At 51.7% G+C, this 16,694-nt stretch overlaps 2 protein-coding genes across 2 annotated transcripts; both read left to right on the top strand.

The window, feature by feature from the left end:
- Positions 1 to 737: 737 nt before the first annotated feature.
- TIFAB (TIFA inhibitor) lies at positions 738 to 4,310 on the top strand. The gene is made up of 2 exons (XM_009209119.4): positions 738 to 964; positions 3,235 to 4,310. The coding sequence occupies exon 2, from the start codon at positions 3,245 to 3,247 to the stop codon at positions 3,857 to 3,859; it is 615 nt and encodes a 204-aa protein (XP_009207383.1). The 5' UTR covers positions 738 to 964; positions 3,235 to 3,244; the 3' UTR covers positions 3,860 to 4,310.
- Positions 4,311 to 4,427: 117 nt separating this feature from the next.
- On the top strand, positions 4,428 to 11,846 carry DCANP1 (dendritic cell associated nuclear protein). Its single transcript, XM_021939707.2, is given in 2 exon segments — positions 4,428 to 6,288; positions 6,290 to 11,846. Coding segments are annotated over 2 exon segments (735 nt in total). The 5' UTR covers positions 4,428 to 6,121; the 3' UTR covers positions 6,858 to 11,846.
- Positions 11,847 to 16,694: the final 4,848 nt, after the last annotated feature.

Below are 16,694 nucleotides of genomic sequence, written 5' to 3'. Positions count from 1 at the left end.
AAAAAAAAAAAACAGTCTTTTCAGAAAATGGTGCTGAGACAACTGAACATCTATAAGCAAAAAAAAAAAAAAAAAAAAAAAATCTGAACCCTGGAAACCTTACGTGTCATAAAAATTAAAATATATGTATAGAACTATAAAACTCCTAGGAGATAATGCAGGTGACTTGAACACACTGGTGAACTAAGGATTTCTGGGCCATGTGAAGGGTTAGCACCTTCACATTTAGCCACTTCTAGGACAGCCAGAGCCCTCAGTGCTGGACATGCGACCATTTTCACCCCTTCCAAACTGCATGCAAACAAGCATAGCTCGGGCAATGGGGAGTGGGCACGAGAGACCGCCTTCTCACTGTTCTGCAGGAGAGACCATCTTCTACGAGTGGCCATTTACTGCCCTCTCCATCCTCCCCATCCCCAGGCCCTGCCCTCTCCTGAGACCCTCAGGGAAGTGCCATGTTGCCTACAGTTTCCTTGGCCAACTTCTGTCCAGCCAGAATGCTCTCCTCATTCTCCCACACTCAGGGGGGCTTTCCCGTCCAGTAGCCCTCTGTCCCAAAAGGCTCTTTTTTTCTAACATGCCTGGACTGCTTTGACCCCATCCTACTGGCAGGTGGAGAGGAACTTTGCAGATACCCTGGGTGCAAGTCCTAAGGTCCCTGGGGGTGGGGTAGGAGAGGCTGGCAGAACTGAAACCCAGGAAGGCACGCCATCTATCTCAGAAGGGGCCCCACGCTGGGGTTTCTCAAACTCTCAGCAGTGGAATAGCACTTCTGCAATGAAAAATTACACTTCTATTTTCTTTCCTAAAGGGAAAAAGGAAGAATGCAACAAAACTGAAGTGTGTTCTGTCATGTTCCCGAACCATAGCCGTAAGAGCCCTCCCCAGCCCTACCCAAACCAGCCTACTCCCTCCCAAGAGCTCACAGCTGCAGGACTAGAGTCAGATGTGCCCTGGCAATAAGGTAAGTGGAAGCCAGAGGGACTTGAACCCATGGGGAGAAGGGAAGGCCTGGTGGGGCTGGGAGGAGGGCTCCCCCGAGACACACACTCTGGAGTGTCTTCCTCCTGCCTCATCCCAAAGGCTGGATTTGTAGGGCTGGATTTCTGTTTCCCCAGAATACCTGGGATCCAAAAGACACAGGACAGCCTCTCATGGATGGGCTCCTCTTTGGTGGGAGATTTCTGTTAGCTCTGGGTGGTTCAGTGGAGCAGAGAGTGAGGCCACACAGCAACAGTGAATCTTTCTTCCTAAGGAATTCTTTCAGGGTCTCTGGGCCATGAGATTAGTTTCTGGGAGTGAACTCTTGAGTTTCCAGCCAGGCCTGACAGCATGGTTGCCCAGCCCACCTGTCCTGGGCTCAGCCTGTATCCCACACCTCAAGAAAAGCCTTTCTGGCCAGGCATGGTGGCTCACGCCTGTAATCCCAGCACTTTGGAAGGCTGAGGCGGGCAGATCACCTGAGGGCAGGAGTTTGAGACCAGCCTGACCAACATGGCGAAACCTCGTCTCTACTGAAAATAAAAAATTAGTTGGGCATGGTGGCGGGCACCTGTAATCCCACCTACTCGGGAGGCTGAGGCAGGAGAATCCCTTGAACCTGGAAGACGGAGGCTACCATGAGCTGAGATCATGCCACTTACACTCTAGCCTGGGTGACAGGGCGAGACTCCATCTCAAAAAAAAAAAGAAAGAAAAAAAGAAAAGAAAAAAGAGAGGCTTTCTTCAGACTATGGCCAGATGGGGTGTGGACAGAGACACACATGTGTCTGTGCCTTAGGGGAAAGAGGGTGCCCTGAGGCCTCTGATAGTGAAAGGGTGCCCTCACTATCAGACTAAAAGGTCCTAGCCATTAACCTACTGCATCTAAAAGGTTCAAGACCTGGAGGGACATTGGGTTCAAGCCACCTGCAACAGGCTCGCTGTCCCACACAGCCTTTGAGATCTGATCCTATTTGTGGTCTCTCTGGGTGATTTCACCGTGTGTGTGTGTGTGTGTGGGCTTCTCATTCAGCCACTTGGCAAATGTGTCCCTGGACATTTATGGTGGCCAAACCCTATTTGTACGGGGCAGTGGGACATGGGACAGCAAGCACCACAGCCCAGACCACACCCAGTCCTCGGGAGGCCTCAGGGACAGGAAGAGAGGAGCTCAGGGAAGACAGGACAAGGGCCCACAGAACTTGGGCATGAAATGCAAAGATGGAATGAATGGGGAATAAGGCTGGCCAGGTGTCCTGGGGGATTCTCCCTGTTGTGGGAGTCAGAGGCAGTGAAAGGTCACCTTCCCCAGGGCAGGGAGCTTCACAGGAGAGGTAACATTTGAGCAGGGCCTTGAACCATGGGCAGTGCTTGGACACAGAGTTTGGAATAGAAGATACCTTCTTAGGAGAGAAATAATGTGAGCAAAAGCCTGGTACCCAGAGAATGTATAATTAGTTATTCAAATCTGCTCAACCCTTGGTTCCTGTTGAAGGTGATGGCAGGTCCTGGGCCACATGGCGTTGGTGGACATAGCAGAGTTTGTGTTCCTCAAACCCATGCAGGAACAAAGCTGGCCATTGTAAGTGGCCTTCCACCAAGTACCCATAGTAACCACTTGGAATGTGCTAGCTGTGTTTATTCTTCACTAGGGTTTCTAGGCAGCCTTTCTGGTGGCCAGGACTATGGCTAAGCCTCCCCCTTCTGTGTCCCTCCATACATCCTGGTGCTACAGACACCTCTCTCCTCCACCAGTGGGTGCTCCCAAGAGTCAGGGCTCAGTTTGTTGTTGAATCCGCTTCTCCCCAGCAGCTGGTTCCCTGCTCGGCTCAAAGGAGGACTCAGCAAGGGTTTGTTGTGTAACTGTCACATACAAGGAAGATGTAGCTGGTCTGTCTACCTTTTCTTTTCCAAGAAGCAGAACCAAACTGTCTCCAAATAACCAAAAAATTACCAAAGCCCCACCCTGCAAGCCAGCATGCCTGATCCCTTGCATAGACAAGGACAGACATACCTATATTACAGAAATCCAGAAGTCAGAGAGAGTGGGTGGTGTGTTCTATTCAGAGTATGGGACAGACTAAGCTCATGACCTTCCATACCAGTTCCAGCCTTGGCTCCATCCTGGCTTGGGCAGAGTGATTGTATGAACAGGCACAGGGCCCCTGAGGTGGGCAACTGTGTCTGGGCTCAGGGAGCCACAGAGGTCTCTGACTCAAGCTGAGCCTGTGTGTCCATGTTCCATCTTCCCAGGCCTTCATCCATGGAGAAGCCCCTCACCATCCTGCGAGTGAGCCTGTACCACCCCACGCTGGGCCCATCTGCCTTTGCCAATGTGCCACCACGGCTGCAGCATGACACCAGCCCTCTGTTGCTTGGACGGGGGCAGGACGCCCACCTCCAGCTGCAGCTCCCCCACCTCTCCCGTCGTCACCTGTCCCTGGAGCCCTACCTGGAGAAAGGCAGTGCCATGCTGGCCTTCTGCCTCAAGGTCCTGAGCCGCAAGGGCTGTGTGTGGGTCAATGGGCTGACGCTGAGGTACCTGGAGCAGGTCACCCTGAGTACCGTCAACAGGCTCTCCTTCTCAGGCATCCAGATGCTGGTTCGCGTAGAAGAAGGCACATCCCTGGAGGCCTTTGTCTGCTATTTCCATGTCAGCCCTTCACCCCTGATTTACAGACCTGAGGCTGAGGAAACTGACGAATGGGAAGGCATCTCCCAGGAGCAGCCTCCCCCTGGTTCAGGGCAGCAGACTTCAGGTTGCCTGGGGTTTCTCCACGGCCCTTCCCAGACTTGGGACAACCCTCCCCAGCCAAGACCTGGAGGAGGAACAGAAATACAGCTCCAGAGGGAACTCCCAGACAGTACACTCTGCTAGCCCTGCCACTAGAGCAAGTCTTTGCTAGATGAAACAGGACTTGAAGTATTTGAACTACATCATGCAAGCTTGACAAGCAAAACCTGCTGGCTGCCTTGCTCATAATGAACCAATTCTGCAAACACTGAACAAACAGTCCGGGGTGGAGCACCCTCTGTGGCCAGAGTTATGCAAAGTAATGGGAACTTCATATACTTTTAGAGGCCCTGAGGGGTTCTGGGGAGCCTCTCTCAGCATTTCCACACATTTCCCCCTCTTGTCTGACTAGGAGTTACTTTATGTGGTTCATTTTGCGTGCTGCTTAAGAGCGGGAGTTTGAGGTTGCACCAGGAATGCGTGGACACATGTAACAATTACATTTGTGGTAGCTTGGTGTTACCTTCAGCTTTCAAATACCCACAGGCACGCGGGGCTTAGGAAAGCCTGAGTTTAATAAACTGCAAGTATTTCATTAAGCTGGCACACCCAATAGGATTCCCTGATCCCCAGATGGGCCACATGCACGCCACGCTGTCATGCAGAGGTGGGGGTGAGAAATATAGACGAGGTGTAAGAGGAAATTGGAAAGGTGGGACTCACATTTCTGGAAAAGATGCAGGCAGGGCTCAGGGTTTCCTGAGGATGGGAGCTGGGAGCTGGGCCTGCCTGGAAATTCATTGTCCCCATCATCATCCTCATCCTCACACTCCCCATTCTCTGTCACTTCTGGATCAAGACCTTGGCTGACTTGAGGGCAAAGGTCTTCAGGGAATGAGGGGATGGGGTGGGTGGGGGATTGTGTAAGAATTCAGCCCAGCAGTTATTTCACTCAGGGTGAGTCACACACCAATGGGGGTGGGGGTGTTCCTTCCAAATAAGGGACTCGTTAGGAGCCAGGCACGCCAAAGGTGGGAGGATTTTCTCAGTGAACAAGGGGAGCAGCCACTTGCCATGCCATGCTGAGAAGGGGAGAGTGTGGTTTAGAAACAGCATTCACTGGTGTGATGCAGGGAGGGATCTACATGGTCACCATGATCCCAGACCCCACTGTCCCAGGAATCTGAGGCGCCGAGGGCACAGCCCTGTTCCCCTGGCTGACTCGAATCCCTGGGTCTGTAGTTGCCAGCAATTTCTGTTTTCTGCCCAAGAGGATGATCATTTTGCACCCAGGGCAAGCTACAAGGAGGTCCAACTTCACTCACAGGCCCTGAACATCTTCTCTATGAGGAAAACAGAGGTGGGCAAGACCCAGGCTTGCCCTGGTTTGGGAAGCTTCCTCTCCAACAGGAATGAAGCAAAAACACTCAGATCACAGCCACAAGGCAGGGAGAGCAGGGTGGCTAGGAAGGGGCTATCTGATGCTGTGAATGACCCCTTGGACCCCCAAAGCAGTTCCTCATTCATTCATCAAACCTTCACCAAGCACCCACCTTGTGCCAGATCTGTGCAAAGCCACGGAACTGAACCAGAAGTGAGTAAGGCAAACTCCCTCAGGGAGTTTATGTTGTGCTCAGGAAAGTCAAGCATTCAGGAGTGCATTACTTATTTGATCACTACTGTGATTAGTGCTATAGTCATTGTATTTTTCTCTCTCCTCCAGCTGGGCTCACATACTCTTAAGTGGCCTTGCCTGTTGAGTGCCTACCATGTGCTTAGGACTCTGCTAGGTGCTATGTATATTACCCTGTTTAAGGCTCATAACACCCCAGATAGACAATGGTATTAACTGCACTTTACAGATGAGAAAACTGAGACTCGGAAACATTACATATCTTGCCCAACATCACACCATCAGTAGCTATGTGACTTGGGCAAGTGACTTATTCTGCTCTTGCCTCTATTTCTCCCTCTGGAAAATGGGTAAGATAATAGTACTTACTACCTGCTAGAGTTATGAGGGTCTTAGGAGGTGGCACCTGTAAAGCACTCAGTCAGTGCCCGGCACACACTTAATAAGGGTTAGCTGCTATCATGAGACCTGAGAGAGGAGGGCTCACCATCCATACGGAAGTAAGGAAGACTCATGCCCCAGTAAGCTGGCTCCAGAACTCAAGGGCTTACCTGTGTTCCGTGATGCCCCAACTAGGGATTTAGTTGTAGCCATGGACCTGGTGGGCAACCAGGAGGGGATTTTAATCTGTTCCTTGCATCAGAAGGTCCAACAGGCAGGGTTAGTGTAATGGGAGATGCCATGGTAGGGCTGGCAAGGAGAAGAAGCCACGTGTACTTTGGTCTGATGAAAGGCAGCAGTGATCTGTCACCGACCAAAATGGTCCCCCAACTATGCATGTTGTGGGAGCAGCAACCCACATACAGAACTCAAGAAGCCATGGCCTGGAGGCTGCACCCGGACACGAAAGACTGGAGAGAGGAGCTGGTGGGGAAACCCCAGAGTCCCCAGGGTGCCACTCCCCAGCTCCACCAGACACTTTGGGAATGAGCTGCTGCCCCGAGTGGCCCTCTCCAGGGTTTCAGTGAGGGTCTCTCCCCTCCAGGGAGGAGCAGACCCTTGCCAACTGGAGTCCTGAGAGAGGAGAGAGTTCAATTCCTCCACAGGGGACTCTGCAACTGAGATCTTTGGAGTGAAGCATCTGCGAGCCCCTCAGGGACCCAGGATGAACTGCACAGCAGCTGAAGGAAGACAGGTCAGACCAGGCGGGAGGGAGCCAGGAAACATCTGGCCTGTAGTTTCAGATTCTACCTGTTCACAGTTCACACAGTCTCCCCGGGAAACTCACACCTTGCCCTATGCCAAGTTTTTAAGACAGTTAAGCTCTGCCCATCCAAGACTTCATTTTTCTTGAGTAGAAAATCACTGAAATCGTCAGATCCATTGCACCCACCCTCACTTTCTCCTAACAGTTGAAACCGTCAGGCTGGCTTCAGGGCCTGGTCTTCGCACTTGATATCACTATCCTTCACCTGCTCAGACAACCGGAGCAGGCGGGTGAGTTCCTCCCAGCAACCTCCACTGCATTCTCTCAGCTCCCACCGCAGGGCAGCCCATGCGTCTGAGTGAACATGTGTGCATGTGCACACACACAGGTATGCACAGACATACACTAAACATGAACACACAGTGCACATGAACGCTGCTCCAAGCTAGGGCCCCCTGGTCAGACTGCTGCCTGGGTTAGAATTCTTGTCCCCCTCCCTGACCACTTACTATAGTTCTGTGATCCTGCACAAGTGACTGAATCTCCCTGTGCCACAGTTTCTTCTTGTAGAAACTGGGAAAGATCACAGTACCTACCTCCTGAGAGTCATTGTGAAGGTCAATTTGAGGCATCACACATTTAAGGCACCCAGACATAAGGGTCAACAGGGTTAGCTATCACTGTCCAGTTTGGTGGGAGGAACTGAATGCATGTGGACACATGGACTCAGTCTACACGCAGGCACAAAAGGAGCTACATTGGTTACATTCAGGTATACCCCAGAGCACTACAATTCTCTGAGACATTGTCTGGAAATCTAGAAATCACCTCCTTGACCTTTAAGGTATTTTAACACTCACATTCCTCTGCTTTTCTAAGAATGTGAATCTTCCCAAGCTGTCCTTGAGAGACACAGCCTCCCCTCGAGGGAAACATGCAAATGCTCCATAAGCAGCCACAGTGTGGGGCTCTGCCGTGAGGAAGTCACAGCAGACACGCTAGACAGCATAGTCCTGGCTACAGCCTGGAGGAAGGGAGGCCCGTGGTGGAGCACTCACTCCGTGCTTGTCTGCCCAGTGAGACCTCAAGTTCCTTGAAGACAAAGGCCATGGGTTGTTGACTCTTGTGTTCCTGGTGGCCTTCACAGAGCTGAACAGAGGACAGACGCACAGACAGGTGGGGCTCTGGTGGGCAAGGCAGCAGTATCCTTAGATGCTAAAGTCTGAGCCAGGCCATCAGGCCCGGCATGGACAGGGCAAGGCCCATAGTGGTGGGAAGCCAGTTGGCCAGCTGGGGTGAGAAGACCACGAAGCCATGGGCAGACAGGAAGTAGAGGTGAATGTGTCTGCCTCCTATAGGCCTCTGCCGGGACAGCACAGACCCTCTAGCTGGGGCAGCACAGACCCTCTAGCTGGGGCAGAACAAGGCTGGTGCTTCCTTCTAGTCCTTGAGCCTGTATAGCTCAAACTCAAGCAGAACCCTGGGGTTTTGGGATTCTGTGTGGTGACTGCTGAGGAAGGTTTATGGATTTGACAGGGTGCATGTGAGAGAGACAATTCTCAGTCAGCACTTCCTGTCCCCTGCAGAGGCTCATAGGGGACAGCCCCTGCCAAGGAGACCCTGGAGGGACTCTGAGGATAACAATCAGAGGTTGGGCTGGCTGGACTGAGCCTGGGCCTGTTGTCCACCAAATCTCCATAGGCTCTAGCCTGACCCCTCCCTCCACCTCTGGGCTATGCAGGCCAGCCTGTGCAGAACACCCCGATGCGTCCATTAGCAACATCCGCCTCACTGTGCCAACACTCCATCCACACAGGAAAGGGCCGAGAAGGCAATGCTTAACCCAAAGGAGTGAGTTTCATAGGAGGAGTGGTTTCAACAGTTTCACTGCAGGACATTGAGGGAATATTTCCCTATCCCTTCAAATGGACGGTCACTGCAGAAACGTGTAGAGCAAGACTTTGTCAACGGGTTGTTTCCAGGTCTCCCGGTGTCTAAATAGCAGAGTTGGGATGGGAACCGAGAACCGATTCTTTCCACAACCGCCCACTGAGTAGCAAGGCTGCAGCCAGCAAAGAGGTGTGCAGAAGCAAGCAAGCTCCATGTGGTGGGGACAGTACATCGCCACCTCCACCGCCCCCTGCAATGGGCTGCCAGCAAGGTCACCTGCCTTCCAGTGTATCTACTGTGTGAGCTTCTCCAGCTCTTCTTTGTTTTGTCTTCCTCAGCATCCACCCCGTGACACGTAGTGGTGGCTGATGTCGCCACAGTACCATGAGGTTAACAGCTCCTCCCTCCAGCTTCCTTCATGGTGGCAGCCTCACCTGCATTCCAGCCATTTGCCGGACACCGCACCAGACCCTCAAAGCCCATCCAAGACTGTGAGGAGTAGTAAACAACCCAGCCCAGTTAAGAGGAGATGCTGAATTTAATGAACTCTATTTGAATTGCAGGACTGTGATTCCTCTTACCTTTAACGTGAACTCACAGGCGGATTAAAGTGAAATAAAACCTACCATTTGAGTTACATTCTCAGCTGATTGGAAACATGCATTGCCTCCCCATGACCGGGCCATGAGAAGGGAAGTTATTATCTTTCTTTAGAGTTTGTAAACTCTTTATGGCTGAGGCAGCTTTAATCCTGCTGGGGGAAAAAAAAAGGATCCGGGAATCAATTGCTCCCATTTACCTTTGTTTTCCAATCACATGCTCCAGTGGGAATAAAACATCCTAAGTGAGGGGATGTGGGGAGCCAGGTGATCCCTGACAGAAGAGTTTGATTATTTTCTTCTCTAGGCATGTGAATTGAAGGAGCTTTAGAGTTCCATTTGGCAAGGGGGCTCGTTTCACAAAAATGTGCACCCCAGCAAGGATATCAGCACTCCTGGGCCATTACTGGTTCCTCTGCCTTTTCCTTCCAGAGGAAATGCCCTCCATTCCCCAACTGTGCCCACTTCTTTAAGGGGTGCTTGCAGCAAAGGGCCCAGCTCCAGGTATTTGGCCAGGAAGGAGTCCAAGTACAGGCAGATTTGAATCCAAATCAAATCAGTCCAGGAACGAGGAGAAAACCTGTGGAGACTGGGGCTGTGGAGGAGGCTCTAGACTCCCTTTCAGCCTCTCCCATTTCTCTGACCCTCCCTGTGTGTGACCTGACAACACAGTTCACATGCAGTAAGTCCCAAGCAAGGCCGGCAGGAGGGCCCGGGCTCCGAGCCAAGCACTCTAACTGCTGGAAGGGGGCCTGGCTGCGATGTCTGCCTCACTTTCCTTTAAAGATGTGGAGGCAGGGGGTAGAGGTGGGAGTCTTCGGAATAAGGCAGAGGCAGGGGTCTTCGGAGCGAGACCTCAGCCAGGCAGCCAGACACGAGGCTTCCATAATTGCTTCTCTGAGGGATCAGAGGCTGTCATGACGTCATTCGCTCAGAGGGCTTGCTACAGATGGGTTGGGAACATGGACCCTATTAAGTCACCTTGTTTAAGGGGAGGCCTATCATTCAGGATCCAGTCAGAAATACAAAAACCAGTCTAAGTATGCAAAAAATGTAATTCAGGGAATTGGGTATGGAATCACCGAGAAGCCAAATAAGGGATGCAATTCAGAGATTAACAGAGATTGCTCCCACTGCTGGCTCCAGGCTGGAGGGCAACTGAAAGGGAGTGTTTCTGGAGTCACAGTGGGGAATGTCCAGCCCAGGGCTAGAATACCATGGAGGCCCCTAAGGAAGCTGGGACCTAGAGGGATAGGAGCCACAGAGGAGTGGCAGCTGCCGCCAGCAGCTGATGAGGTGACTCTACTTGACAGGCTGACAGAGGAAGGAATACCTTGGCTTCTCTTCTTCTTCGCACCCCCCAACCCCAACCCCATTGGCTGAAGCCAGCCAGAGGCAAGCTGACCAGCAAGCCTGAGAAATGCAGCCTGTGGGGGTCGACTTTCCCGCAGTACAGAGCAGGGGATGAACGAGAGAGCCATGGACCTGAGGACAAACAGCCAAATGGCCAGCACAGAGACCGTGGCCATGTCAATGCCCCTCAGCCTCGCCTGGGGCCCTGGGGTGGCCAAGTAGGGAGAGAAGGATGGGGAGGCCACACTGCAGAGGACTCCACCATGCAGGGACCCCTGAGGGGCACACATAGATCCCCACCATCACTGTCACCCCAACCTATGTGACCTTCAATATCTGTAAGGAGGGAGGGAGGAGGGCAAATACCACAGAGTGAAGCACAGAGAAGACCCAGGCACAGCCTGGCTGGGCCCACACACAACTCACCCAGATGCCCTGCTTTGAACACCAGCCCCTGAGATAGGCAGGGGGCAGGGCAGAGACACCTGTCCTCAGGAAGCCAACAGGCCCAAATCCCACTGCCTTCCACTTACAGAATCCAGAAACTTCCTTCCTCCCCCAAGCCACTTTTTCCTCACCTATACAATGGGGATACTGTGAGTACTTACCTCACCTCTGTGAAGATGAAAAACACAACATAAGTGTGCCAGGTGCAGGGCTGGGCCCATTTCACATGCCAGTTGGCTGGACTCTCCCACCGGCAGGCAGAGCCCTGCGTGTGGCAGACGCCATCTTGGACATGTCTGTAGATGAGCAGCCACCTACACACAGTAGGTCCTCAGTCCTCTCTCTTGACAGGAGAGAGAGTTGAGAGGAAGAATTTGGGTGGGGTGAAAGAAGACCACTAGGGCCAAAGCTCTGAGAAGAACCTCAGTCAAACCACAATAAGGTTCCTGACAAAAAGGGGAAAATACACGTTAAATAAGTAAGTGCTCTGAGTGAGAAGAGGAAGGGTCAGTGGTCTTGCTCAGTGAATGGAACCACAGTATCCAGGGGACCCTGAGCCCGGAAGCCCATGGCAAATTCCAGCAGGGCCATGCAGGGCCCCACACCCCATCCCTCTGCTACCTGCCAACAGGGTTTCCTGTTTCCAGATGGGCCTCATCTCCTTGGTGCGACACGACCACCCAGCCCTTCACCACTCAGAAACACACGCACGAGGTCCAGAGCTCCCAAACTTGGAGAGCTGCCCCGGGAGTATTAGAAGCAGGCAGGCTGGAAGCCTGATGTTAGAGGCTTCCAGATCCAGTGCTGGGCCTCATTACTGGGAAACACATGGTCGTCCCCTGTGGACACTCTTGGAGGCCAAGGCGGGAAGCTAATCTTCGGGGGTCTCTGTCTTTCAGTTTTACGTTCCTCTTCCCCTGGGCCTCCAGGGTCTGTGGTTGCAGCGCAGAATTCAAGTCAAAACATCAGAAAGCCTCATGTGGTCTGACTTCTCCTTCCCCTCTCCATTCCCCAACACACACACACACATGCACGCATACACACATACACACACATGCATACACACACACACCTGCATACACATATCCATACATACACACACACATGCATACACACAAACACATGCATACACCTGCATACACACATCCATCCATACACACACACACACACCTGCATACACACACACCTGCATGCACACACACACACCTGCATATACACATCCATCCATACACACACACACACACATACGCCTGCCTCTGGGCTCTGTCAAGCATCCCAGGTAAAGTGTTGGTTAGAAAACCACATGATAATTATGAGCTGTGAGTTTTGCTCCACAGTTAAAGAAAGGGAAAATACTTCCACTTGAGATTCTCAGCCTGCTTTACACACCAGCGTGAATGTTTTGGCTCAGCTCAGGGGAAAACAGAAGCAGAGAAGTGACCCCACTAGAGGAATGGGGGAGCATGCTGGGAAAGTCAGAGTGCTCTAGTAAAGGGATGCATGCCGTAAGAGATGGCCACAAGTTCCCGGGAAGGTTGGAACAGCTAAGTCTGAAGAAGAAAGCACTGGATTGAATGGAAGACATTCAGCATGGCCGAGCGATTCTGAGAAAGTCACCAGGAGCTCTGCATACTTTATTTTGCCAGTCTCTATAGTCAGAATTGTGCTGGCAAATGTTTAGCAGCTCTCTGAGTGGCGGGGGAGCTCGAATTATGTGTTTGCTGATGTCCGTGATATAAATTGTCTTACCACGGTCAATTTCAAGGTATCAAAATGACATCACCGAATGTGGAATTGGAAAGAGACGCACAGTAAGCCTACCATCATGTGGCATTCCCATCACGCAGATACAATCAGTGTAAATAGCCCCAAGGCCATAGATATAGTAAGGTATAGTAAAATGACTAGGAAGCAGTGGGTTTTGATTTATTTATTCACTTTGTATTTAATATCATTTCACCATAAGTTCATATAATTGTTAATAAGTTAGTTACATTAAAAATTTAAGTTTAGTGAGTGATTAAATATAATTTAATGATTTAACAATCAGCTTTTATGAAACAGTGTGAGACAACTCCAGCACACCACTGCATGGAAAAAGTTCCAGACCCTTGTGCTCAAGTGCTGGCTGGAAAAACAAGTTAATGCCTTGGAAATAAACATGGTACCTAAGCAGAAGCCCTGGAAAGGCCGGAGTTACCATTCTAAGAAACACATACAATATTTTGCTATTTAAAAGTGAATTCGTTTATATTTATCACACTAGATATCCCAGCACTTTGGGAGGCTGAGACGGGCAGATCATGAGGTCAGGAGATCGAGACCATCCTGGCTAACATGGTGAAACCCCGTCTCTACTAAAAAAATACAAAAAACTAGCCGGGTGCGGTGGCAGGCGCCTGTAGTCCCAGCTACTCGGGAGGCTGAGGCAGGAGAATGGCGTAAACCCGGGAGGCGGAGCTTGCAGTGAGCTGAGATCCGGCCACTGCACTCCAGCCTGGGCAACAGAGCAAGACTCTGTCTCAAAAATATAAAAAATAAAAAAAATAAAAAATAACCTTGAGGATGTCAAACCATTGGAAACAGGATCAGAGAGGGAAAGGGAACACAAGCCCACTCAGCTGGTCAGGGGGGTGCAGCATTTGATTTACTCTAAATCCCTCTCTTGTCTCTACCACTCCCTTTGTAGTCTTAGTGAGGGGCAGCCCACACCAGCACACAACCTCTGACTGCACACCACTGTCAAAGCTCACCTAACAAGCGTCACCAGACACGGTTCACAAGTGGAGCGCCTGTGCCCGCCCTGGACTCAGCCCTCTGGCTTTAAAGGAATATTAAGTAAGAGGCCACACTCACTTCTTTCCTAGGACGTCTATTGCAGAGCTCGGGGGCAGTGACATTCAGAGGCTGCCTTTCTTCCAAGATTGGAGGAAAACACAGCTTTCTAAGTCCCACCCCTTTCTCTGCCCTCTGGGATGCAGGATGTTGGTGTCTCTGCTAAACTGATCAGAAGGTAGCAGAGGGCTTTAAACTCAATTCTCTGAGCTGTAGCCAAACCCCAAGGCCTCCTGGACACCGAGAGCTTGACAGCGCCTGACTGGCCACCCAGGCTGTGTGCGGTGTTACCCAGCAGCCCCTCGGAAAGCCCCAGACAGGCCACCACCCCATCCCCCAACCCGGAGCAGCCAGCACTGGATTCCAGGACCTCTGCTTGGGGCTCAGATCCCAGACCCCCAAACTCACATGTGGCTGGAAACCAGCCCCTACAAAGTCCTCCCGTGCAAAGTGAGCCCTTCTCCCACCTCCCACCTTCCCCCAGCTTGGCTACTGCCCCTCCAGCTTCTGGGTAGGAGACACCCCATCGCCCAGGCCACACCCCCTCAATCCTTTGTCATTTCAAATTTTCTGGCATGTAGGTTTGGTATGCTTGGCTCTTTTAAACATCACGCTTTATGGCCTTTTGCAGTGTAATTTTGTTCCTGTCCTGCCATTCAATCTGAATTAAATATCAAACAGATGTGAGTCATTTTTTTTGCTCTTTTTAAAGAAAAAGTTTAATATTAGAGAGCATGCCCTCCTATAAGATCAGGAAAACCATTTGGAGAAATAAGCCCCTTCAAATTAAAAAAGAATCATATTGATTAACGTTAAGATGCTTTCAAGTGATACATTTCGAAGTGCTAAGGGAAGGTGTTTCCAGCAAGCTATAAAGCAGCCCGTAGAAAGAAGGGGAAGATATACGGCCCAAGGCTGACGGGGAAATTGGAGCTCTGAGAAGGGGCAACCCCACCTGGGAGGAAGCTCTGAGCTTGGAGATGAGGTTCACAGATGATGTTGGGGGAGACCATCTTCCCTGAAGGCCTTAGGCGGGCCCCTGTGCTCTGCAGCCTGTGTGGTCAGGCCGGGAAAGGAAGCAGGAAGGAGCTCCATTTTGCTCAGATACCCGGCCTGGCCTGAGTGCCCATTCCTCTTCCTCTCATGTGTGTGCTAGCTTGGCCTGTCTCCCTCAGCCAGCTGTCCCCGGTGATTTTGTATGTCTGGACATGCTGAATGGCTTAATCCACTCATTCCTGCTGCAGTCTCTTGGGTAGTGCAGTCTTTGGCTTTCTGTGGGTCTTGGACACCTCAGAAAATGATAGCTATGGTGTCTCTTCGCACATAGGAACATGCGCAACTTGCATCCAACCTCAGGAGCCCATGGTTTCCTGTTGTAGATGTTCCCTCTTCCCCCATCCCAAGAGAGTCAGAGCATATAGCATTCCATTACCAGGACATTCAGTGCACAGGGCCAAGGCCCTCCTCTCACAGAGAATGGGAACTTACGTTTACTGAGCACCACGTGCCTAGCACTGTGTAGGGGCTTTTGCATGAGCCAGAGGAGCTGGTCAGTCTCCAAACTGCTCTCCCTTCTTGGCAACATGCATACCTGGAACTCAGTGTTACTGGACCTGCTGCCGTTCATGGCTACAAGCCAGGGCTGCTCCAGTGCCGCCTCAGGCTAAAGCATTTCCATGTGGTCCTTTGACTCACTGCACCTAAAGGCAGCTCTCCAATGATGGCCGGCTCACTACAAATGGCATTTCCACGTGGCAGGGCAAGGAGCCAGAAGGCCTCTGATTCCAGCTGGTCCTGAACATCCTGGGCCCTGGGATAGGGCTCTGCATACCCAAGGTTTGCCTCTGGGATGACGTGCAGGTGCCCAGAGACCATGGGGAGCATCAGGCCCTGCTGATGAGAAACAGAACCAACACTTCCTAGAATTCCTCAGACAAAAGAGAAGTTGAGCGGAGGGATTTAGAGCAAAGAAAAGCCTAGACTTTGGAGTCAGACAGCCAAAGTCTGGATCCCAGCTCTACCACTTACTGGCTCTGTGACCTTGGGCAAGAGCTCAACCTCTCCCAGCCTCAGTTTCTTGTTTCTGTGAAACAGGAGTATCACAGGTCTTATACGGTGTCTGGGAGGATAAATGGGGTGCCTGTGAAGGACTCTGCACCGTGCTTGACCGACACCAAGGATTCAATGTTTGGAAATTATCTTTTTGGCCCCTTCCCTCCAAGGTGACAAGCCCCCTATCTGATGGCGCTTGCTGGGGCCTGGGGGACTGGGAAGTGAGTCAGAGCAGGCTCAGCCCCTGAAGGAACCGTACCAATGGCCACAAGAGGAGCCACAAATGCAAAAAGAGTGTGTGTTACTGCCTCATAATTCCTGTTTCGGGGGAGGGAAGAGGGGGAGGGGAGAGGGGAAGAAAGCAGCAGAAATATCTGCAAGTGGTTTTAGAAGAGGAACTGAAATTCACAAGCCACTGCTGCCATTCCAACGGTTATTTTCATCCATGGCAATTCAGTCAGAATGTACTGAGATTCATCCTGAGGACCTTGGGTGTGGGGGCTGTGGTGGGAGCAGCACAGAAATGGTGAGGCCCGGCTTCTGCCCTCCAAGGACCCAGGACCACATCCAGATTCCAGAAGGACTCTGAGCTCAACCTGGCAAAGGCTGGTCTGGGCAGAAGGGGTTTCTGAGGGGGGCAGGGATGAAGTCATACCTTGAAGGATGGGCCATCTGCTGAGAGAGAGGGAGAGCCCCCCACTATGCCTTGCTGCCCGCTGGGTGGGGGCCCAGGGACGAGGTAGCCAGCTCTCTGAGGTCTCCATTTAGCCCCCTCCACCTCCCAGCTCACATAGCCCCACACGACAGGCATTTATTTGTGCTTCACTAAGAACAAGAGGTCCTTTCTAAAGGGGCTGCTCGCTGCCCAGCCTGGGAACTCATAACAGCAATGAAAACACATTTCTCTTACTCTGCAGCTAACAGGGTCAGCAGAGTGTCACTCAGAGTCCTGAGGATGTGGGTGAGGCTCCACTCCCAGCCCCTCGTCAGGAGCCCAGGTCTCTCTCCAGGTGACAGGGGCAT

This window comes from Papio anubis, chromosome 5, assembly GCF_008728515.1.
Source record: "Papio anubis isolate 15944 chromosome 5, Panubis1.0, whole genome shotgun sequence".
Lineage (NCBI taxonomy): Eukaryota > Metazoa > Chordata > Mammalia > Primates > Cercopithecidae > Papio > Papio anubis.
The sequence above is the reverse complement of the archived record's forward strand: the minus strand, read 5'-3'. Positions and strand labels throughout refer to the sequence as shown.